Below are 23,080 nucleotides of genomic sequence, written 5' to 3'. Positions count from 1 at the left end.
AATGTGCTCTTACATGTCTGTTGAGGTAGTTCCTCTCCATTAGCACGGCCCTCTTGGAAACCTGAACTCTGTAGTGGCGGTGAGCTGTCAGCACTGAGGCATCACAGGATAGAAAGTTCAGCAAAGAGTGGGTGATAAAATGACGTGGAACTTTTCATGGAGGTAGCCATTTGTTGCTCTTGCTGTTGATGGATAACAGCTGGAACGGATGTCCCTGGAGTGTATGTTAGCTAGTGGTGAGTAATACAGTGGCTCCCTTGACAGAGTTAATTATTACACTGCTGTGAGTTAGTGCGATGGTAGTTACTGTGTGGTTATGGGGGAACATTTCACAGTGTCGTGGAAAAGCAGGGTCACTGCTGGGATATGTTTCTAGGGGGCAAGAAACAGCTGCATTTTCAAACTTGTGTTTCTTGGTCAGTCGGGACTCTGGAGAACAGACCTTGTTAGCAGTTGAAGGTGGACAAAGGCCACACTTCTGGATGGACATACCCTAAAAGAGGCCAGTTTTCTGCCCACATCAGCAGCTGGGAGCACCCCTCTGTCTAAATGAAGCTTTCAGACATTCTTTTTCTCGCTCCTTTGAGTTTTTGGTTTTATCCCTCTCCTCCCTGGTAGGATTTTCATAGTGTGGCCTCTCTTTAGAAAATAATTTGTTTTTCATCTGTGGGGTGGTGTCTGTTGGCCATCTGTCTGCTGCTGCTATCAGAGATGGGAATCACTGTAGGAATGTAGGACCTCTCCTCACTCATTCATCCCTTACCAGCCTGGAGCTTGAAGCATCAGTGTAAGGGATTTCAAAGCCATCTGCCATTGCTAGGACTGGCTAACTCTGTGTGTGTACGTCCTGGGTAACCCCAGCCACTGCTTTCCTGTATACTTCCACTCACCAGCACAGAAATGGTACTAGGCAGCCTCAGTCACAACCTATAATATCTTGCTATCCCTCCTCCAGTTGTTTGAATTATTTTTACCATTGTTTCACATTCTTGTTCCTCTGATTTTTTTTTTTTTTTTTAGGTGGGTTTTTGTCTGCAATTTTTGTTACTCGGGAAACTTCCTGTACAGGATTCCTTGGCTGGAATTGACCCTTTTGTATGTGTTGACCTAGCACATTTGATTGGTCCTCTGTCTTCTGGTAGGAAGTCCTATTGTCTAGTGTCCAGACTGGCCTAGTAGGGACCAGGAGAAACCAAATTAGGGGTAAGTAAGAGGCCCCTCTCTTCCCAGAGGCAGTCCTTGTCTCATGCTGCATATATTACCCGAACTGCAAGTGCAGGTCTGACTGCTGCAGCATGAAATAAAGGATTGTGCCCTGGAGCCGTCTTGTGCTGAGCTGCAAGGAGAAACTCCTTTTTCCTAGGGGAAGACTGCTGTTGAAACATACCAGGTACGCTAGTTGCTAAGGAGTCGTCTGCTTGGCCACAAGGGAGGGAGAGTGCTTCTCTCAATTTCACAGGTGCATTGAAGTGAGAACTATCATTGGCTGTTGAGCTGGAGGGTTTCTGGGGTGGGGTTGAGGTGGGGGGACAGCCTTGAGAAGTGAGGGCAGGACTCCTTATATTGTCTGTCTCTGGCTTGATGGGATCATATTTACAGTCCAGCCATCTTGCCCTTCCTCCAGCCCTACATTTGTGAATTCACACTGCTCCTCATTGAGGCTTGACAGTGGGGAGGGACTCCTGTTGCTCGGTGTTTCTGTTGACATTATTAGGCTTACACACAAAAGAAAGCGACAAAGAATCCTATCAGACGTATTGGAGCATAAGCTTTCGTGGGTGAGTACCCTTTTCGTCAGCTGTTAGTCTATAAGGTGCCACAGGACTCTTTGTCGCTTTTTACAGATCCAGAGTAAAACGGCTACCCCTCTGATACTTGACACAAAAGGAAGGCAAGATGGGAGCTGCTGAGAAGCTGCCAAGAAATGAGATAGCATGTAGGGCCTGAGTCTCTTCTTTCCTCACTCTTGCCTCAACCGAGAAATTGTACAATTGTTTAGAAGAAAATAAACGAGAATTGTTAAAACTAGAGCTGGACCAGATCTGTGGGATGATAGTCCATCTCCTGGGTGATGCAGAGGATCTTGTCTCCAAACAGGCAGGCCAGCGTGTTGAACTCCCCAGACCACCTCCTCACCAGTAAGAAACTGGAACTGGCAGGAAGTAGATTTTCCATTTTGCAGGAAATTCTTTTGATTTTTCTAAAATATTGTTCCATTCCAAAACAGAATGAAAACAAATAATTTCAAAATTTCCCATGTAACAAAATTCTGGGGGGAAAAAATTGTTTTGGGGCAATTGAAAGATTTCATTCTGATAGAATGTAAAATAAAACAATTGAAATGAAAAGTCAGTTTGAAACGGAAAATCCAAGTGCTGCATTCCAAAAAGGTTGAAATGGAATATTTTTGAGCTTATCAAAACCACCTTTTTTTTCCAGATTTGTTCTACATTAAATTTTGTCAGAATCAACACATTCTCATGAAACATTTTGCTTTTCTATGAATGGCTGGCTGAAGTCTCTGAGAGGAAATGCTAAAGTGCTCCTGGTTTTCCTGGGTGGTTATTTATAATTATAGACTGTCTGCATTGGAGGTGTGGAGTTGTGTGACAAGAACACAACAAATCTGGGGCTTATGCAGCAGAGGAAGTGATGCCTTATCTGGCACATTGTACGGGCTTGCATTGCTTTCAGTGCTGGTGGGTGCCACTTAGTCACAGCGTGTCTCCTCTTGTACCCTGGTGTCTCCATCTGGGTTTGTTAATGAGCAGTACTGGTTCCATTTGTCTTCAGTTTCTATAACCCTCCCCTGCTGGCAGGCCCATGTGCACTGGCAGACATCTTCCAGTGCATCCATTCAAATGAAGGCAGTGGCTGGGTGGCTCAGAAATGCAGGGCTGCACTGGAGTAGTGTTCTTTTCAGATGTTCCTTGGAATGCTGCTCAGCACATTGTTGTTCTACTCTGGAACACCTCTCAGGAGAGCCACATGGTTTCCTTGTAGAGGTGAGAGTAGGCAGTGCTGTAGACGCAGATCAGAGCAAGGGAGCGAGAACACCCCCTTCCTAAGGCGGAGAGGCCCAGGGCAACTTGGGGGAAAGCAGAGCGTATCTTATGTTGGTGTAGTTTACTTGGAGTATGTTCCAGGGAAATAGAGCAAAACTCAGCCTCCATGTGAAGCTAGTGATCGCATCCCAGATGAGAATGTCCCTGTGTAGAGTTAATGGCAAAGCTTCAACTAGAGGGGTCCTAGTGCAGCTAGCTGATTGGCTGGGGTTTTGGGGCAGTCCTTCCAGTTCCTGACAAGTGGGACAAGATCCAAGCTCATTCAGGGAAGTGCATGGCATGCATAGTAGGTGTTACTTCCACTTGGAGTCGTGGTACATAACCGATGCAGAGTCTCCCTGGGATGAAGTTGCTGGTAGAGTTTTATTACTGTATTCCTGAGGCTGCTTTGAAAAACATTTGATTACTTGTGACTCTTTGTAGCTGTCTGTGAGCTAACAGCTCGTATTGTTTACTGTGAACCAGGCTGCCAGAGCTGCAGAAGGAGAAGGCAAACAGAGGTTCTTCACCCAGGATATCAATAACATTATACTGGAGTAAGTACCCTCATCTCTTACCTGCCATTAATGTAGTGGAAGGGGACACAACTCTGGGGAAGGGTGAAAGTTACATGAACATACTCCATTGGTAAATCTAGGGGGAGGAGATCTCCTCGCTCTAGGGTTGTGGGGCATGGGTGGGGAACCACCCTGTATAAACTCCTCCTAGGTGAGTTCGGACTAACCCTGATGTACTCCATAATTGGCCTTAAATTGGAGTATACCAAATATTTGGGGGGAGGGGGGCAGGGAATTAAGAGGTGTATCCAGTCATCCTATTTGCATCTCCAGCTGGTGTTTGACATAAACTGTTGAAATGTGCTGTGCTTGGTCAATTGAATCAAATCCTGATTCCATAACTGGAAATAAAGTGGCCTCTTCTAATTATAATAGACTTTTTCCATGAGGGCTCTCAGTGGTCATATTTCTTGCCATCCAATCCATAACGGTATAGGGAGTGTCCCCTGGTTAGAAGAGGGGACTAGGAACTGGAGCTGTTGGGTTTAATTCCTGGATATGCCACTGATTTGCTCCATGACCTGGAGCGTTTCCCTTAACCACCCTGAATATTCGGTTTGCCCATCTGTAAAGTGGAGAGAATACCTACATGCCTTATCCAGCGTAATTTTCTCAAAGTGCTTTCAGAGCCTTGGATGAAGGGTGAAATGTGAAAAGTACTGTGTATACCCGTTCATAAGCTGAATTTTTTAGTAAAAAAGGGAAGCACCAGAGAAGGGGGTTGGCTTATGAACGGATATAGAGAGGGAGAGGTGGGACACAGCCCCTCCCCCCAACAGAGGCAGCATAGCCAGAAGGGAAGAGGCATGCCCAGAGTGTCTCGGCTTCTGGCCACGCTGCTCTCCCCCCAGCCTCCGAAGCAGCTGCAGCTCCGGGGCTGGCAGGCTGCAGCCATGCCGCTCAGCCCCGTCTCCTGGTACGTGCTGTGGCCGTGCCACCTGGTCTGGCCCGCCGGAGCAGGCTGTGGCCGTGCCGCCCAGCCTGCCAGAGCAGGCCCAGCCTGCCGGAGCACCTCCAGCCAGGCCAGCAGCGTATCCTCATGGCCCAGGAGCCAAAGTTTGCTGACCCTTGAATTATAGAGTCGGCTTATAAATGGATAAGTAAAAATGGAAAATTTTTATGATCCATCTTGGGGGAGTTGACTTATAAACGAACCGGCTTATGATCGAGTATATACGGTAGGTTATCTCTGATTTAGTCGGCAATGTTTCTGTTGTGATCTGTTTTGACTAGGGAACTATGCAACTTGAGGAATATCTTTCTTGTTTCATTGCCTAAAGCTTTCCTGGTCATCATGATCCTGACTGCCTTGAAGGAAATATGGAAGAAATGAGACTTTTGACCTATATTGGCTGTAATATGCTTGTTATGTGCTCCATTATGATGGTGGTGGGCATGTATTGAGTGGAAAAGCCTAGACTGTGTGATTCCTGGAGTCAGCTCACTACATCCCTAGTATTATACGACTCTTTCTTCATGTCAGAATATTTGTGTTACTTTGAGGAAACCATGTTGAAGTCACAGTCAATGGTCTGTGTATCCTATTCTTCAGCATAGAGCTGCAGACCCGTGAGCTGAATAGCCAGATCCGATCCGGGGTGTATGCTCACCTGGCCTCCTTCCTTCCTTGCAGCAAAGATACACTGGTCAAGCGTGCCCGCAGACTTTATCTTTATGAACAGGTGAGTGATCTTAGAAGCACCACAGTATCCTTTAATTTGCAATTTGACCAGGCTCTGGAGATCAGGAATTTTCTTCTTTATATTAAGCACTATTATCTTCTGCTGGCTATACAGTAGTCACCATGTCTAGTGGTACAGTTACAACACTGCTATGGTCTCTAAACTATGGGATCTCTTGAATGGAAAGTTCTGTGTGAAACCTCACTGTGTCCTGTCGCTTTCTTCAGGGTGGCCGTCTGAAGGAGCCTCTCCAGAAGCTAAAGGAAGCCATTGGCCGTGCGATGCCAGAGCAGATGGCTAAATATCAGGAGGAGTGTCAAGCACATACCCAGGCCAAGTTTGCTAAGTAAGCTTTTCCTTTTCTTCTCATTGTCCATTGCATCTCTTCTTAGCAGGTTCCCTCCACCTGCAGGTTGCTCTTGTGGCCTTTTACTTCTTTTCAGTCTTCTGTTTGTATGTTTAAGCCCAGATGGCGAATTGCTGAAGGGCACAAGGGTTGTCAAGCTGTGTCCTTGCCCCTTGTGCAGTGGTCTTGCTGTAGCATCAATGTTAGAGTACAAGAGGTTAGGGGATTCTGCTGTAGTAGCACCAGATGCTTCAGAGGAAGGTGTGAGAAACCTTCTAATATCTAGTTGTTAGAGATGGTTTTAAAATCTGAAGCATGAGGATTAGTATCTCTTCCATAGCTTATGTTAGTATTTTATAACTCCGGATTTTCTTCTTGTCCATGTCCAGTCTTTTTCTGAATCATGCAACACTGTGACATCTGTGGCAGTGAGTTCCACAGTTTACTGATTCCATTCTCTTCTCAGGATGCTGGAAGAGGAAAAGGACAAGGAGCAGAGAGACCGGGTTTGCTCTGATGAGGAGGATGATGAGGAGAAGGGAGGGAAGCGGATCATGGGACCTCGGAAGAAATTTCAGTGGAACGATGAAATCAGGTTTGGACAGACTGAGTCTTTGACTGAATCTTTTCCATTCCAGACCCATAAGTTTGATGGAGTTGGTAGTACACAGTGTGACTTTGTTTTATCACTGGCTTTCTGAGTGTGTCTGATCCTAAATAATGAATCCATTCAGAGGCTTGGTGTTGCAATTTTTTAGGAGGGCAGTGCAACATTTGTTAGTCTCAGATCCTGCGTGTATTCTAAAATGCTCCCACTTCCAGGCATGGTGCTGGCTCTGCAGGATACAGTAAGGGGCTTCAATGGGTAGATGCCAAGATAGTGGCTAGATGAGAGGTTAAAGATATTTGATAGTAGGGAACCTTTCTGGGAAAGAAGGAGCTACACTGAGGACATGAGGTCCTACAGACTCTAAAGTAACCAGATTGCTGATAATTAAAACGATTAGAGCTGGTTAGAATCCCAGCTGCTGCATTCTTGAGTCTGGCAAAGAAGAATATTAGTAAGGTGGCATGGTTGAAGGGGGAAATGATAAAGGGCAAAGAGAAAACTGATCAACCCCCCTTGTCTCTTTGTTCCATAACAAGGGCACACCATTAGATTAAGGGCTGGTTCCTTTAGAACATAAAGGAAACTTCACTTCACACAGCATCTAGTGGCCTTCTAGAACAAACTGCTGCAGTTGGCTAGCAAGACAAACAGGCTTAATTTCATTAGTAACAGCTAAAGTTATGGCAGTGGGTAACCATATCTTCTGCCTCAGGGTATTAAGTTGTAGGAGCAGGGAAGTATCTACACACTCACTCACTCACTCACTCTGCCCAGTTGGCTGGGTGCATTACTGTGGAGGTGTCGCTTTTCTCTGAAGGATCACTGCTTGGGAACTTCTGGGCTTGGGATCCTCAATCTGTTTCATAGTCTGACCTAGAATGGCAAATCCTAATGTGAGGAGACTGATAAAATATTCACTCAGCTCTGGTTAATTGAGTGCACTCTGGGGGAAATTGTTGTGGGTAATCTGGTCTGAAGTCTGCCCATCCCTCAGGGAGCTGCTTTGCCATGTGGTGAAGATTAAACTGGACGGCTATGAGCTGGAGAAGAACAAGGCTCAGTCTCTGGAGGATTACGTGAAGACCTTTCTAGATGCAGAGGTCAAACCCCTCTGGCCAAAGGGCTGGATGCAGTCCAGGTGAGTCAGAGTGAGGCTGTTAATACTTCACGCTCTGTTGTTCCTTTTCTCAGAGGATCTTGCATGTCAGACATGAGCGAGGTCTCAGTAGTGTCCCCATCTCCCAGAAGGGAAGAAGCATCAGCATGGATAAGTGACTCACCCAAGGTGTGTCAGTGAGTCTGTTCCATAAGTGGGAATTGAACCTGAGCTCTTCATTCTTATTTTCTAGGCTGTGTTTCCTCCTTATACATTCCACTGAGGAAGCCAGCACATGAGTGGGAAGCAGAGTCTCTTTGGTGCCACTGTCTGCAGTTGTCTTGCTTGTTTTGCTCAGTAGCTTAAAAGAAGAGCAGTGGTTAAACCTCTAATATGGGGATTCTTCATCCTTTTGTCTGAAGTGAGTTGGTCTGAAGGGGAAAAGTAGGTCCCAGCTTTTTATAACCCTCATGTGAACCTGGACATCTGCATGCCTGGTTACTGCAGTTGTAAACAGAAAGGAGGTTCACAAACATGTGGACATTTGTAACATGCCATTCAGAGAACATGAGCTAGGCAGTGGGATTGGAAAATGTGTAAGGAGGATTCTGGAGCTTAGAAGGACACTGTTGGATTTGGAGACGCAACCTGAGGTTTGTAAAATGTCAGCTTTTATGTGAGAGTAATAGAAATAGTTCCATTGCTGTGTTCTGAATTCCAAATAAACAAACACAGAAAACAATGAACATTTCACTATATAAACAAGCATTTCCTGCACTTAGGAGTAAGGTACCCATTGCAATTTACAACTAAGTGCATGAGCATTTAGATGTGAAATTGACTAGACAGTGACTATGAACAAAAATTGCTTTTTCTGGTTGCTTTCCAAATGCTCAAGCAAAATTCTCTGCTCCTCAGAGCTCACAGGCTAAGGGCAGACAAGCAGGCAGGGGAAAAGGAATGGGAACATTAGGCAAACTGTATACAGTTCGTATACAAGACAACTCAATTCACTGTGCACAAGAAGGCAGAACTTGGTTAGGCTGATGGTATACTGAGACCTCTGCTTATCATGCAAGCCAATATTGTCTCTTGTTTCCTTGTATTCCCCAGTTTGTCAGCATCCACCCGTTGTCTCCTGTTTAACATACTTAGAGGGTAAGCCCATTGGGGCAAGGGACTGGCTTTTGCTTCTGTGTTTGTACAGCACCTGTCCTAGGTGCTATGACAATGCAAATAATGCTGATCTTGAAGAGGGCCTTCCATGTGGACAGAGTAGAGATGTTGTGGATGAGTTCAGAGACGTGGTGGTGCATGGCCGGTGTATTTTAGGGTCTGAGCTGAGAGAGCAGCAGTTAGTGAAAGTAAGCTGGCTTTTTTTTTAAAGTTTGTTTTAACAACCAAATACGTTTAAAAACATAAACCCTGACTGCATGTTTGTAAGCTTTTTACCCAGACATCTAGAGCAGTGGCTCGCAACCTTTCCTGATTACTGTACCCTTTCCAGGAATCTGATTTGTCTCGCGTACTCCCACATTACACCTCACTTAAAAACTATTTGCTTACAAAATCAGACATAAAAATACAAGTGTCCCAGCACACTGTTACTGAAAAGTTGATTATATTCTCATTTTTACCTTATTATAAAATAAATCAATGGGAATATAAATATTGTGTATAGTATATAGAGCAGTACAAACAAGTCATTGTGTGAAATTTTAGTTTGTACTGATTTCGCCAGGGATTTTTATGTAGCCTGTTGTAAAACTAGGCAAGTATCTAGATGAGTTGATGTACCCCCTGGAAGACCCCTGTGTACTCCTGGTTGAGAGCCACTGGCCTAGAGAAGCAGCTGCCGTTATCCTTCTGTTAACTGAATTGGTGTTGGTATTGCCAGGCCGGTTTGTGTAGTCAATATCAATAGCAAAGGGCTCGCTGTGAAGTTCTGTGATAATTAACAGACTTGGAGCCTGTGAAGAGAGTAGCCCCCACCCCAGAGAAGGATTTGAATGGGGAGATTTTGTTGCAGTAGGAGAGGGGCTTCCTGAAAAGAATTGGGTGCCATGTTACTAGCGTTTCCTGCCTCCAGCAGTTTGGCTCACCTCAGCATGCATCATGGTACAATAGAGATCCACTGTGTCCTGTGATCCCTGTCATTCTAGTCAGCAGGGCTGGATAGAACTGCTCACTGCTCTCTCTGTTTTTCAGGACTCTGTTCAAGGAGAGCAGGCGTGTGCATGGACACCTGACATCAATCTTGTGAGTATCTTGCAGCACTTGCCCTCCTCCTTGGTTATTGTTGTGCAGTGTGAGATTGGTTGCTAGCAAATAAAGTTCTCCCCATTCGTTCCTTGCCCCTATGTGAGGCCTCCAGTCTTGCTTGTTCAGCTCTCTCCAGATGCAGCTTGGCTTTGCATGTGCAGAGAGCGTCTCTGGGAAGTAGCGTAGCTATTGTTTGCATATGACTTCACCTCCAACAATAGAATCGCTGCCATGTGTTCACCTTGATTCCCCTAGATAAGAACTCTAACCTGGGCTGGGCTTTCCTAGAATTTAGTGATTCAGCAGAAAGGGCCACTTGTATGCTCTACCCTTGGAGGGAGCATGAATACAGCTTGTGCTTGGTTCCGTCAGTATGCAGATGTCACCCTGCTCTATCGGTCTTCATTAAACATGGACTTTGTCTTATTGAAGGAGGGTCTGGGATAAGCTTGGTAGCTAGGCTCATTGCAGGCAAGAAGGAGGGATACCAGTTTGCCAGGAAAACCATGTGGAGTCCAGTTGAGATGGTGCCTGCTCTAATGACTGAGAAGAATCTTACTGACAGAGTTTATCTGAGGATGCTTCTCTATCCATGATTTCTCCTGGCATCTCAGGTAGCATTTGTGGCTGGCTTGAGCACAAAAGATTGTGGCAGTTTCTCTCTGCGGCCTCTTATTATAGTTATCTGTTCCTTTGTGACTTCTGGAATGTGTTACTGCAGTTCACTTAACACTGCGATAATAATACACTGAAGCAATAGCTGGTTCAGGACATGCACGCCAATTGCTTTCAGTGACCAGTGCTCCATCAACACTTCTGCATCCTCCCCCACCTTCCTTGTGTTCCTGGATGGAAGTCAGGACTTTCTAGAGCAATAGCAAACCTCATGTGATTTGAATCTTAGCAACTTGAGAAGCTGCCTCTGTTCCAGTGAATTTCAGTGGAGATCAGTTGGTGCACTCCCACTAACAGCCCCCAGTGCACTCCTTAATTGGATTGTTCTCCAGGTAAGTTCATATGTCTTTTGTCTCTCTCCAAACAGGGCGAAGAAGAAAGTTATGGCTCCTCCAAAAGTGAAGGTGAAAGTGAGTTTTGTTGTCTCCCTGCCTCTCGGTGGCTGTACTTACCCATCTTAGGGTGGGGAGGGACAATGTTGCTTATGACGTGCACTGAGCTGTCCCCATATCAGGTGGTTATATCAGAGAGGGAGGATGCTTCTTAGTCTCCACAGGTCAGATGCTGTCCGTGAGAATGTGTGGGGTGCAGGTAAACTCCAGCTGGTTCCAGGGCATTTGGATACTAACATGATTGTATAGGAAGCAGAGATGTAGCAAGCTCTGCAAAGGCTACATTAATAGAACAGGTGTAAAAGATCTTGCTTTAGAACCACCATGGAACACAAATATATAAACTTGCTAAGTTTCCCCTGTAACATTCTTCTCTGAGGAAGTGAAGTATTCAGCGGTGCTCATAACATGAGAGGAATTGAGTATGTTTGTTTAGCTGAAACAGGGCAAAGCCTCTACCATCCATCTAGATTCCCCTGAGTCTGTAGGCCCCCAAAGTCTGTAGACTTGTCTTACTTTTAACAGGATTCCTCAATTTCTCGTCCCAACTGAAATCCAGTGGTCATCAAATCTCTTGCCAGTAGTTACCTCTGTCTATACTTAGGAGACATCAGCAGTAATGGCAAAGTCAGTTTCTTTACCCCACGAGAGGCTCCTCAATGGGGTATTTCCAGCCCAGCTGAGAGGAGAAAGGAATTGGAAATTGAAAGTCTGTTCTGGCAAAAGTTCCCTTCTAGCTTTGTCTGGTGTCTGCATGGGGTAGTTGTTCTCTGGGTTGACCTCACATGGGTAGTTTGCAGCAGGACTATGTGAGTAATTTGAATATATTGTGCAAGTGGGGAAAAAAAGAGCAACCAGCTGTGGCGCTGTACAGCTGCAATTGTTTCTCACGGGATCTGCGGGCAAGGCAAGTTCCTGAGCTGTGCCTTCTCCAACTTCTGCCACCTGAATGCATGGAACAGGCAGCCTGCAAAGCTGACTTTCATTCATTTTCACCAGTAAACTCTGTCTCGCTGGGTGTCTCACTCCTTGTAACTTTCTTGCAGGAATCCTCCAGTAAGCCAGATAAGAAGACACTGGTTTCTGTTCCACTGATCCACTCAAGTGGCCCAGTTTCTTTGCCTTCTGAGCCACAGGGAGTGGCCATTGGCATCAGCTCCCAAACCAGAGAGCTCTTGTGTCTCAGCATTGCCCAAGCATCTAGCAGCACTACCACCCTTGCTGCCTTTAGCATGGATGACTCCCTGGATGAGGACTTAATTCGTAACCCAACCTCTTCCCTGGAAGCCGTGTCCAAGGAATTGGCTGTGCTTAACAGCCGAGCCTGTGGAAGCCCTGATTTCACTCTCCCTGGACCCCCAAAGCCTCCTTCAGAGAAGATCCCAAGTCTTGCAACTTCAGAGGAGAAGCGGAACTTTCCTAAGTCCAGCTCTTCTCCTACCCCACCCCCTGCTGGCTCTCTGCAATCACCTCTCAATTTCCTGGCCGAACAGGCCCTGGCTTTGGGCCAGTCCTCTCAAGACAAAAAGGCAGAGAGCTCTGGTTACAAAGAGGTGCCCTGCCAAGTGTCCCCCAGTAAAATCCTCCCTGATGCGCACCAGTCCAAACAGAAGCATCACAGCCTGCAGCGAATGAGTCACGGGCCCCAGACGTCCACCCCCTTGCCAGTTGCCCAAGTGAAAGTCTTTCAGTCGAGCAGCCAGCAGCAGAAAAGCTTCACGTCCCCAGCTCCGTTTGTCAAACTACAGAGCCCCAAGTCTGTCTCCCCTGTGCCCCCGCGTTCTCTCCTCCAGCCGGTCAAGCCATCGACCAAAGCTCAGGGCTTCCATTCCTTGGTCTCATCTGCGGGCAGCACACCAGTTTCTAGCAGCTCCCACAAGAGCCCTGGCTCCTCAACAGCATCGCTAAGCTACACAGGAAAGCACTCCACCAGCTCCAGCTCTTCAGGGCAGTCCTACAAATCTCCCTTCATTTCCAGCTCCCTCTCCAAGCATGTGGCTTCTTCCAGCAGCTCCACGTCAGCAGTGTCTGCACACCAGAGCTCCTCCTCGGGGGGCTTGCTGTCAGGTGTACAGACTCCCTCCCCAGGGCAGGCTTCCAGCCGATCCTCCCCAAGCTCCATGGTCAAAAAACCCCCCGTCTCCCAGAAGCTGACTTTAGTAGCGCCACCTGGTGGTCCAAATGGAGATTCTGGTGGAGGGACTCAGGGGGTAGCCAAGTTACTAACCTCCTCCATAAAGCCAGCTGTGGTTAGTAGCACCACATCTTCTACCTCTGTGCCGGTAAGTATGTTGCTGGGTCAGCCCAACCTAACGTCATTGTGTCAAGCAATGCCTTGCTAAGATCTGCCTTAAAGTGAAAGCTTCAAAAGAATTTCAGTTGTTCCTTGAAGTTATTTATTTGTGTGTGACTGTAGCATCTAGGAACGCTTGTTATGGACCCCATTGTGCTAGACCAGGGGTGTCAAACATGTGGCCCATGGGCTTTATGCAGCCTGTGGAGTTATTTGCTCCAGCCCACCAACTTCCCACCCCCTGAGTTACTTCCTGCGGCTGCCAAGCTCCCCCCACCAGCGCGCTGCATCCCCGCTCCTCTGCCTACCTCCAGGTGCTTCCCACACTTCACACTTTTCAGGAGGGAGAGGGGAGGAGTGGGGACATGGCATACTCAGGGAAGGAGGGGGAGAAGAGGCGGGGCCAAAGCGGGGATTTGGGGAGGGGGTTGGAATGGGGGCTGGGAAGAGGCGGGATGGGTCGGGGCCTCATGGGAGGGAGGCTTTTGTATCTTTATATGAAAAGGTGTCAGTGATGTGGCCCTCAGGCTGATGTACTAGTCCTCATGTGGCCCTCGTGGTGATGTGAGATCCCTGTGCTAGACGCTGTACAAACACTGAACAAAGACAGTCCTGTCCCAAGCTGTCTGTTTAGATTCAGGACAGAGTATACTTAGATTCCATGGATGTGGGATTTGCTGCAGAATCCACCCTTTGCCACAAATTTGGTGCTCCAGAATCCAAGCTTTCATTTTTATTTAAAAAGAACCAAAGTTTTTAGCCCATTATGGGTTATGAAGAAACCTTCTGAACTGTGACTTGAGTGTAATCTGTGCAGTGCCTGAATTTGCAGGCAGCCTGAAACAGTAGCTCAAAGAAATGTCCGTGTCCACTGCCCCATTCAGCTCAATAGGATGTAAACTCTGAAATCCAGCGAGACAAATTTCCAGGGTGGATAAAAATTGTGATTTAAAAAAAATCAGCATTTATAGGAGAGAAATCAGATTTCTCATTTTCATATTGCTGATTCTTTACTTTCTTCCCATTTTATAGTTTTAAATCATCAAAGTGGATCTTTTGTACTTCTTTAACTTCCTAACTTTTTTATATTTTCAGGTTTTACATAGAAGTTTTTTTTTACTAATTAGTTTCACACCACAGAAGCTTGTCTGTGCCAAAAAAGACAAGTCCAGGCCTTCATTAAGATTCTTCCTGTGAGAACAAAACCAGCTCAGACACAAAATGGATAAGCAAATTGTGCATGCTAGATTTACAAACATCACCACTTTCCAATAGATTAAACTTGAACGAGTCAAGAAAGCTGTAATGCTTCAAGCAGACGATAAGTTTTCCACGAGGGTTTGCAGTTTAAAGGCAAATGGGACTGGTGCTAATAAATCATCCAGTTGCTTTTCAAAACACCACCCACAGGTGTTTAAATATGAGCTTAGGAGCCTAACTTTAGGTATCTATCTCTAAAGACGCTGTGTGTGTATATAAAAAAACACGAGTTTTTAATGCATTTAAAGTCTGAATAACATTGAGCCAAGCTTTGGTTTGAAGTATCAAAGATTTTATGCCACCGAGGCCAGTTCTACACTACAAATTTCTGCTGATACAGCTCTGTTGGCCAGGGATCACTCCCCTTCACACCCTGACTGACATAGATGTGGTGACAGAAGTCCCCAGTATCGACAGTTACACGAGTAAAACCGTGCTTTTTCTGGTGTAGCGTATTTTGTTCAAGGGGCCTGGAATAAGCTATGCCAGGAAAAGCATAGTATTGCCAATATAAATTGCATCCACACTTGTCTGGCAAAGCCCTACTAGTATACAAATATAGTTCTACTGGCAAAACATTTGTAGAGTAGGTCTAAGAGAATTTTTTTTTAATAAAAATGCAATTTTAGCCCTTAATGCTGCAAATGCTTAACTTTAAGCATGTAGGTAGTTCCACTGAAATCAGTGGGATTTGAGATTACTCGTGAGTAAATATACCTCGCTGCTTAAGTGTTTGCAGGATCAGGGCCTTAATTTTTATGATTTGTTTTTTGCCTGTGGCAGTTTTATAAAATTCAAACATGTACTTGCTCTGTAGTGGCATTTAAATGTGAGATCATTTATAATTGAATTCCATATCCATTTTAATCTAAAGTTGCAATAGAACAAATTTAGTTTTCCAGACTTCAACCTGATTGAAATCCTCCCACCCGAGAGATGTCAGTATTAACACTTGTTTCACTGCTGATCGATAACTGGACACTGAAATATGTTTGTTCCACAAACTCAAACTGCCTCCCACCCTTCCCAGGGGCTGAAATCCTGTAGTTGTCTCCGACCCAGCTACCACAACCTCCTGCTTCTCCTTGACCACTTCCAGAATCCAGTTCAGCCTGTTTTGTACAGAATTCTGTGGCATACTGAAAATTCAGCGACTGTGCAAAATAAACCCAGTGTAGGATCTTGCTAAATAAGCCTGGAGCTACTTCTCATATTTACTACTTGTGTTTAATGCAATGAACCCCACGGTTTTTACCCCCAGAAGAAAGCTTATCAATTCTCGATGTCTTCATATAACAATCGACTGTAAAGTCAGCCATTCATATCTACTCTTTTTTCATAACACAAGAAGGGGATGGGCTGAGAGAGGGTCACCACACAATTAAAAGGGAGCACATTTTAAATGGACTGAACAATTTGTGTGTTTGCCATTTCTAATCAAACTGTAGAGTTCTATGCTGTGCATGTTACTCAGACCAAGAACTTAGAGAAGCAGAAGTAGGCCTGTGACTGAAGAATATTTTCAGTTACACTGGTAGGATAAGGATACAAGTTGATTGGAAATGAGCCCTTATGCTTCAGGACATAAGCCAAGGGTTAGTAAGAAACTTCCCAGGTGGCAATGTTCATGAATGACAGCCCATTGTGGAAGTGTTACACCTTCTTCTAAAGGATCTATTCATGGCTGCAGACTGGATTCCAGACTAGATGGACCACAGGTCTGGGCCAGTGTGGTGGTGGTTCTGTTCCCAGAAACAGAACATCTAGACACTGGATTGTTTGCATTATGGAGCTGGTCTTCTGGTATCTGGCGGGCAGGGGTATGGGGGAGGAGGCTTTGGACATGGAGGGGGGATCAGAGCTCTCCTCATCCAATGGGAAGGCTGATGAGGTGCCATTGTGTTTCCATTTTGACTAACTTTTGCTGTTTCGTTTCCTAGAAAGGAACTAGTGGAGCTGTGCTGCTAACCAGCTCTCCTCCCTTAAGTGTACTGTCTCCATCCTACAAGTCCAGCAGTCCAAAGCTGCCAGGTGCCCTGAGCTCCACCCCGCTGGGGATTATCTCTCCCATCCATTCCTTCCCTCTTCACGTCATCTCCTTCAGCTCAGACTCCTCCCACAAAGCAGGAGTATCCAAGGATGCAATTGTCACGGGACCTGCCCCTGGAACTTTCCACCATGGCCTCAGCCACAGTGAGTGCTTTCCCCTGTGTGTGTTTCTTATGCCTGTGCTGTAGAATTGCAAGGCCAACAGGACTGTACTTTGTTAGACCGTTGCATATGAGCCCATCTCTCATGTTGTTGCAATGTGCCTGAAGTTCATGTGTTTGTGTCTTAAGCCAGTGGTTTTGGAGTCCTTTGGGCATGTACCTATAGCTAGCTCAGAAGTCCCAGCCATTCCATTGCTCAGCAGAACTAGTACTGGAGGCGAAGCTACAGGCTCTAACTGCTGCAGCTCCTCTGCTTGTTTCCATCCTCAACGTGCAATTGTTCTTTTTTTCCCCCCTTCCTTTCTTTGTTTTTCTCTCTAGGTCTTCTGGCTGGCTTGCACTCCAGCCCGCACCATGCAGCACCACTCCCACACTCTGCCCTGTCCACCCATTTACCGCAGAGTTTGCCAGGTAACTTGTCAGATAGTCTTGTTTGTCTTGTGCCTTGTGAGTCATCATCTGCCTTGATGGATGCCTCATCTTGGAGTGAAAGCACCACCGCCTTCAATGTTGTCTTTACTGGTGTAGTCTCTGCTGATGCTTCATCTCACCAGCTCATGAGGTTTAGGGTCCTTAACATCCTTTGCATTTGTTGACTAGATGGTAGAAAGCTTCCATTTTGGAAAGACAGACCCTTCCCCCCCAGATGTATTTTGGGATTTCTGAGCGTCTCAAGTGGTTTGGCTCTGTTCTTGGTGCATGGTAAAAGGCCTCGCTGCCAGGGTTAAGAGGTTTATGTGATTTTGCATAACTTGCCAGTACTGTCTAGGATTAAATGTGCTAGTTGCATAGAGAATTGTCACCTGTTATCCAGATAAAGGGCATTGAGCTATCTCCAGGAGGACATACTGCTCCCATGCATAATATCATGCCTCTCCTTCAGCCACTGCTTTCCCTAGTGCTGGTCACATGACTTTTTTTGTGAGTACATTCGTTGTGACCCCAGTTGGATACCTTTAGAACCAGCATAGACCATGGGAGATCTGTAAGAAGCAGGTGACTTTCCTTCTCTTGCATGGTGTTAAGTATCAGAGGGGTAGCTGTATTAGTCTGTATCCACAAAAACGAGCAGAAGTCCGATGGCACCTTAAAGACTAACAAATGCATGTGCATCTGAAGAAGTGGTTTTTTTACCCATGAAAGCTTATGCCCAAATAAAGCTGTTAGTTTTTAAGGTGCCACCGGACTCCTTGATGTTTCTTTCTCTATCAGTTTCTAATTAGAACAATAGCTGCTGTGGCTTGTGTGGCACATGACAAAGCCACATAATGGCAGTCGCATTTTATGGGTCTGGGAGCAGGGTGGAACAGGGATATGGTCAGTGTTCACAAAATTAAGATCCAAGGGTAGAGTGCTGTGCAGATTTCCCCAGGCAATGCTGCAAGTGCAGCTCAGTCCTGATCGATGGCTGTTCCTGCTTTCTTAGTCTTGGACAATGCACCACATAGCTCTGTTAATACAATTCAGTACTGGAGGACAGTACTTCCTGCTGCTGTGTTTCACACTTGAGCAATGTGCCACGTATGGAGGTGAGTGAGGCAGCTTATTTTTGGTGTGGCAAGGCCACTGGGGGGGGGTGACCCTCTAGTTAATTTAGCCTTGTAACATGGCTTAGTATTGTGTGATCTATCATCAAGGAATGTGTTCCTCTGCTGAGCAAAGGATATGGGCACTGTGCATTCATGAGAACTCCCCAATCCATCACCCAAGTCCTGGCTGAGATACAGTTTCTCTCCAGTCAATATGCAATAGAGTAATAGACGTGGAGGAGCAGAGAACAGGGCCTATCTGCAGTGACTAGGTGGGTGAAATCAGTAAGCTGCATCCATGATATAGATCAGGGGTCGGCAGCCTTTCGGAATTGGTGTGCCGAGTCTTCATTTATTCGCTCTAATTTAAGGTTTCACGTGTAAGTAATACATTTTAATGTTTTAGAAGGTCTCTTTCTATAAGTCTATAATATATAACTAAACTGTTGTTGTATGTGAAGTAAATAAGGTTTTTAGAATATTTAAGAAGCTTCATTTAAAATTAAATTAAAATGCAGAACTCCTCGGACCGGTGACTAGGACCCTGGGCAGTGTGAGTGCCACTGAAAATCAGTTTGCGTGCCGCTTTTGGCATGTGTGCCATAGGTTGCCTACCCCTGCTGTAGATAATGGAGGAGACAAAAACTTTTTGCTTTATGTTGTGATGATAAAACGACATCCTCTAGGGAGCATTGTTTTTTAATTAAGCAGATCTTACACAATGTATTCTGTGTGTTGCTAAGAAGAAATCTCTCTAGTAGAGGAGAATTGGTGACTTGATCATGCTCTTACAAGTAGCTATGGGAGGAGAAGATTTCTGATGGGAGATAGCTCTTTAACAGAAAGGCCTAATGAGATCCAGTGGCCACAAGCTGAAACTACCCACTTTCAGACTAGCAATAGGGGGCACATGTTTTAACTGTGGGGAGTTAACCACTGGAACAATTTACCTAGGGATATGATGGATTCTTTATCACCTGGTGTCTTTAAATAAACATATATACTTTAGCTCAACCAGAAGTTATGGTCTTGATGTAGAAATCTTTCAGTAAAATTCTATTACCTGTATTATGCAGGAGGTTAGATGAGATGATCGTAAGGGTTCCTTCAGGCCTTAAAATCTATGAATCTGTGGAATAAACTATGGCTGACTATGGAAGTAAATCTCATTTCTGTTGGCGAGGAACACCTCCTAAGATTGTGTTTCAGGGTAATGCAGATGTAGCCATCTGAAAACTGCATAGCCTGCAGTGTGTTGGGATGTCTCTGCCAGTGCTGGGAATTGATGGTATCTTAAATTAAAGTATGTGTAACTAACAGCTGTCCAAAAGCATCTGAGCAAATGGCATGCAGTGTGTGTTTGCCAGGCTGTCATCAGTTTGCTTGTTGGTGGAAATGCACATATATTTCTCTCCCAGTGGTGGTTCTACCTTTACTTGTCTCTTGTTTTGAAAGAATCTGTGTCATGAGCCCACTCTAGAACCAGCAAAACCCTCTTTGCCTTGGAGTGGCTAGTACAGGGTATACTGTTAGTACCCCATGCCCGGTACCACTTCTGCCAAGCTATGCATTTAAAATACACCAGTTCACACGTTACAGTTTGCTGCGAGTGTAATTGCGACTGGAAACTTTCTGCTTTCTTCAACTCTCTGGCTCTCTTGTCACGTCTCCTCTGCGATGCCCCTTTTCCTTGCTCTACTTCCTCTTACTGTTCTTCTCCCTCACCTCTGGTGCTTAGACTCCTACTACAGGTGGTAGTGAGTTTCTTTGGGTCCTATTTGAACTCCCAGTAACTACAATTTCCTGGTTGTCTGGGTAATCAGTAAAATCATGTATTTGTTAGCAAGTGCCCTAACCCATGGCTAGTTTGGACTGATGAGAGAATAGCTCGCTAGACCAGCTGGCCAGCAGCTCCCTCCTCCCAGCTACCTGCATCTGTGGCCCTTGGTGATGCTTATGCTGGAAGTCCATAGAAGAGGTCTGCTGCTTCCAGAGACCATGTAATATACAAGCACAGTGAAGACCACTCCCAGTTACCACGTGTCCATAAAAATCTGTATCTTTCCCCAGTATCTTCTAGTCTGAATCCTTGGTGACTCAATAGCTTTTACATGCAATGGTATCTTGGTGCCTCCCAGCTGTGCACAGAATCCTAGTGCTGACACTGAAACGTCTTCCTTTTTTTTTTCCATTCTCTTTTCAGATGCGTCTCCGCTTCATGGCAAAGGGTCCAATGTGCAGCAGCGAAAATTGTGACGTCTGCAAGAAGGGAAGGAAACGAATGCAAGCCCAGGACAAACCAAGAGGAGTCAGCCGTGAAGACTGGATCCAGGTGGCCCGCTTTTCGCCTACTCTTTGGTTTTCTTTTCCTGACAGCAGCTGGAGAAACTGAGCTGAGTGAAGAGCTCATTGGCATTTTTGGTTAGTGGCATCCAGAGATGAGCTGTGCAGGAAGCAAGCCGCCTCGCGCCACACCCTGGTGAGAGAAGCACTTACGGCACTGTTTCACTGCTGCTGTTCCTCCCTGGCAAGCACTAGAACTTGTGGGGAAGCACTGGTGGGGCGTCTTTCTTTCAAAAAGTCAAGCGCCTTGGTGGATTTCCCCGCACCTGTGTCTAAATTTGCCAAGTACCTCTGAGTTCAGTTACCTCCTTGGCTCCCCAGGAGAGTACATGAAAGGTGCTTATTCCTGCTTTGGATTTACTTGGATAACTCAAGCACTGCTAGTGCTTTTCAAAGACATTGACTCTGTCCTAATTTTTTAATTGTACTATAAAGCAGTGCTCAAGTTAGTTGGAGGACTTAGCACTTCCTTTATGGTGTCTATCATGAATCGCCTGATATTCCCCGTTGGAGGAGAATGAAGACTCTTAGAGAGACATATTTAGATGCATTCACGGACATTGAAATGCTTCTATGTTTGTATTTCCTCTCAAGGGATTTTTTTGTGTGCTCAGTTTTATCATTACCTTTGAATGCATTGGATCGATTGGAACACTTCTCAGCATGTCAGATGTATAGGAAGACATAATTCCAGTGCCTTTTATGGTGGAGCAAGAATGGACTAATAACATCCATTTCGACCGTTTTTTGCGTGCGCGCCTCAGTTCTTTTTTTTAATCACACTATATTTAAGATGAATTCTGTTTTTATTTAATAGAGCTTTTTATGGTTGCACATCAAAAGCTGCACTGTCTGGACTTAAATGGTGACTTGGTTACTTTAAATCTAGTACCAAATCCAGCAAGAGCACCAGCTCTTATCTGAGTTTGTGCACGTGGGTTCCAGACCCTCCCCTAAAGCCATTCTTTACTAGGGTCTTCAATAATGATCTCTCTGGTGATCTAGATTAAGAAAAGTCACTGATAATCCAGTGAATATTGCTCCCCTTGATGACTTCTGCACTAAAATTATTTACTTGTCAGAGCTGCCGCAATGGGGATCTACTAGGATCTGAGTGTATATTTTTAGCTTTAGCCCTGTAAGCTGATTTCAGTCTGTCTGCATGTCCCCTCTGATATGCCTGCATAGATTGAGGGGGCAGTCTGCGGTTCTCAGATCGTAAACCCCATTGACTTGTAGTTGTGGTGTTGTGATCTCCCTTCTTTCAGGTCACCTTTTAACCAGGTCTAATTTATCTGGACTTCAGAGATAGTAGCACTGCTCCACAAATTAGTCATTGGCATTTCAAGTAAAAGCTTGCAGAATTCCTTCCTGTGCTTTGGGAGGGATACTGAAATCAAGTAGGCCGGCCAGTAGTCGCTCTAGTTTTCTCTGTTGTTAGTAAGACCCAAGAGACACGTTTGGAAGTGGAGCTGATAAAGGACTTCTCAAGATCACTTCACTGTTCATATTTTTCTTTAAAAATGCAGCTCAGAATTAAAATTTGTTTACAAAAAAAAGAAAATATTTCTAAGTTGTAGCAAAAGAGCCAAAGACAGAATTTGTGTTACTAAGATAGAGTACAGCAGTTATCGATGGACTCTGAGCAGTGGATGTCGCATGGTTCCCATTTAGGACCTAATCCTGAAAGGTACCAAGCCCCTTCAACTTCCACTGAAGCCAGTGGTAGCTGAAAGGGCATTCAAACACCTGACAGGATCCCAGCCCTTAATGAGCAACCCAAGGTACTGGTTCCACACCCTCTCTTTGCTTTCACTTTGGTGTTTCTGCTGGGATGCACATTTGTGCGTCGCAGCTGGAGCGGAATGCCCTTGTTTTAGGAATTTAGCAAAGCCTTCGCCTCAGGGAAATGTTTATTCGGTGGAAATTCTGTGGGATTTTTTTTTTCTTTACATGCTGTAATGAACGAGTGAATGAATTAAACCGCCATGGCAAGGAAGAAATAGGGAATGAGATCACAAGCCCTGGGGAGCAGAGCATCTGGGATCTCTGTCTTGACTAGGCAATGTTAGCTGTTTTCTTTACGGTGGGGGGCGAGCCTCCCACCGGCACTTACTTAGTACGGCAGTTTCTGTTGTGTGTAAGAGCTGCGATTTACTTCATTTTTGTTGTGAGTGTTGGGACTGTCTCGATGACGATGGGGGTGGTGTGAAAACTGTCGATCTTGTACAGAGGAATTGAATAAATTTGTTTCAAAGTTTCCAAAATGCTCTTTTCAGTCTCTTCACTTCCAATGTAATTTGACTGGAAGATCATCTTCGTGACTGTATTGCTGTCTCTAACCACTCACTGGGTGACTAATTATTAGTATGCATTTTGGCCAATGTTTTATAAATGACCAAGTCCTTCTAAATACAGCTGTAACTCTGAAATTGCCATTGTAGTAGAATGACATCTTCTTACTCAACAGACCCATTCCTATGTGTGTTACATCTGCTGGGAGGTACCATCCTTTTAGCTTAATAACGGTGACCTAAGGCCCAATCTAGCTCCTGTCACTGTCAATGGCAAAACTCTCTTATTGACTTTAGTGGGAGCAGGGTTAGGTGTAAAATACATTTTTAGTGTTCTTAGCCCTGCACAGTAGATTCAGCAGAGCTCCAGGAAAGTGAGCAGAACTGTGTACCAGGTTCCAATCAGTTATACCTGTGTTTCTTAACAGCAGTGGGATTGCACAAGTGGCACTCAGGACATCATTAA

At 45.3% G+C, this 23,080-nt stretch overlaps 1 protein-coding gene across 3 annotated transcripts in view; it reads left to right on the top strand.

Moving 5' to 3' along the window:
• Window positions 1-22,587, top strand: part of UBN1 (ubinuclein 1) — a 31,858-nt gene extending 9,271 nt beyond the window's left edge. The window contains exons 6-16 of one of the 3 annotated variants that reach the window (XM_075069308.1): window positions 3,531-3,601; window positions 5,175-5,304; window positions 5,532-5,650; window positions 6,117-6,245; window positions 7,255-7,398; window positions 9,565-9,615; window positions 10,661-10,697; window positions 11,732-12,967; window positions 16,179-16,431; window positions 16,770-16,859; window positions 20,181-22,587. In XM_075069308.1, the coding sequence (XP_074925409.1) occupies window positions 3,531-3,601; window positions 5,175-5,304; window positions 5,532-5,650; window positions 6,117-6,245; window positions 7,255-7,398; window positions 9,565-9,615; window positions 10,661-10,697; window positions 11,732-12,967; window positions 16,179-16,431; window positions 16,770-16,859; window positions 20,181-20,233 (2,313 nt within the window). In that variant the 3' untranslated portion in view covers window positions 20,234-22,587. Of the gene's footprint in view, window positions 1-3,530; window positions 3,602-5,174; window positions 5,305-5,531; window positions 5,651-6,116; window positions 6,246-7,254; window positions 7,399-9,564; window positions 9,616-10,660; window positions 10,704-11,731; window positions 12,968-16,178; window positions 16,432-16,769; window positions 16,860-20,180 lie in introns of all 3 variants that reach the window. The other 2 variants (XM_075069306.1, XM_075069309.1) reach the window with 2 other exon arrangements.
• The last annotated feature ends 493 nt before the right edge of the window (window positions 22,588-23,080 follow it).

Source organism: Chelonoidis abingdonii, chromosome 9, assembly GCF_003597395.2.
Source record: "Chelonoidis abingdonii isolate Lonesome George chromosome 9, CheloAbing_2.0, whole genome shotgun sequence".
In the NCBI taxonomy this organism is placed as follows: domain Eukaryota; kingdom Metazoa; phylum Chordata; order Testudines; family Testudinidae; genus Chelonoidis; species Chelonoidis abingdonii.
This window is presented reverse-complemented; position numbering and strand designations above follow the sequence as displayed.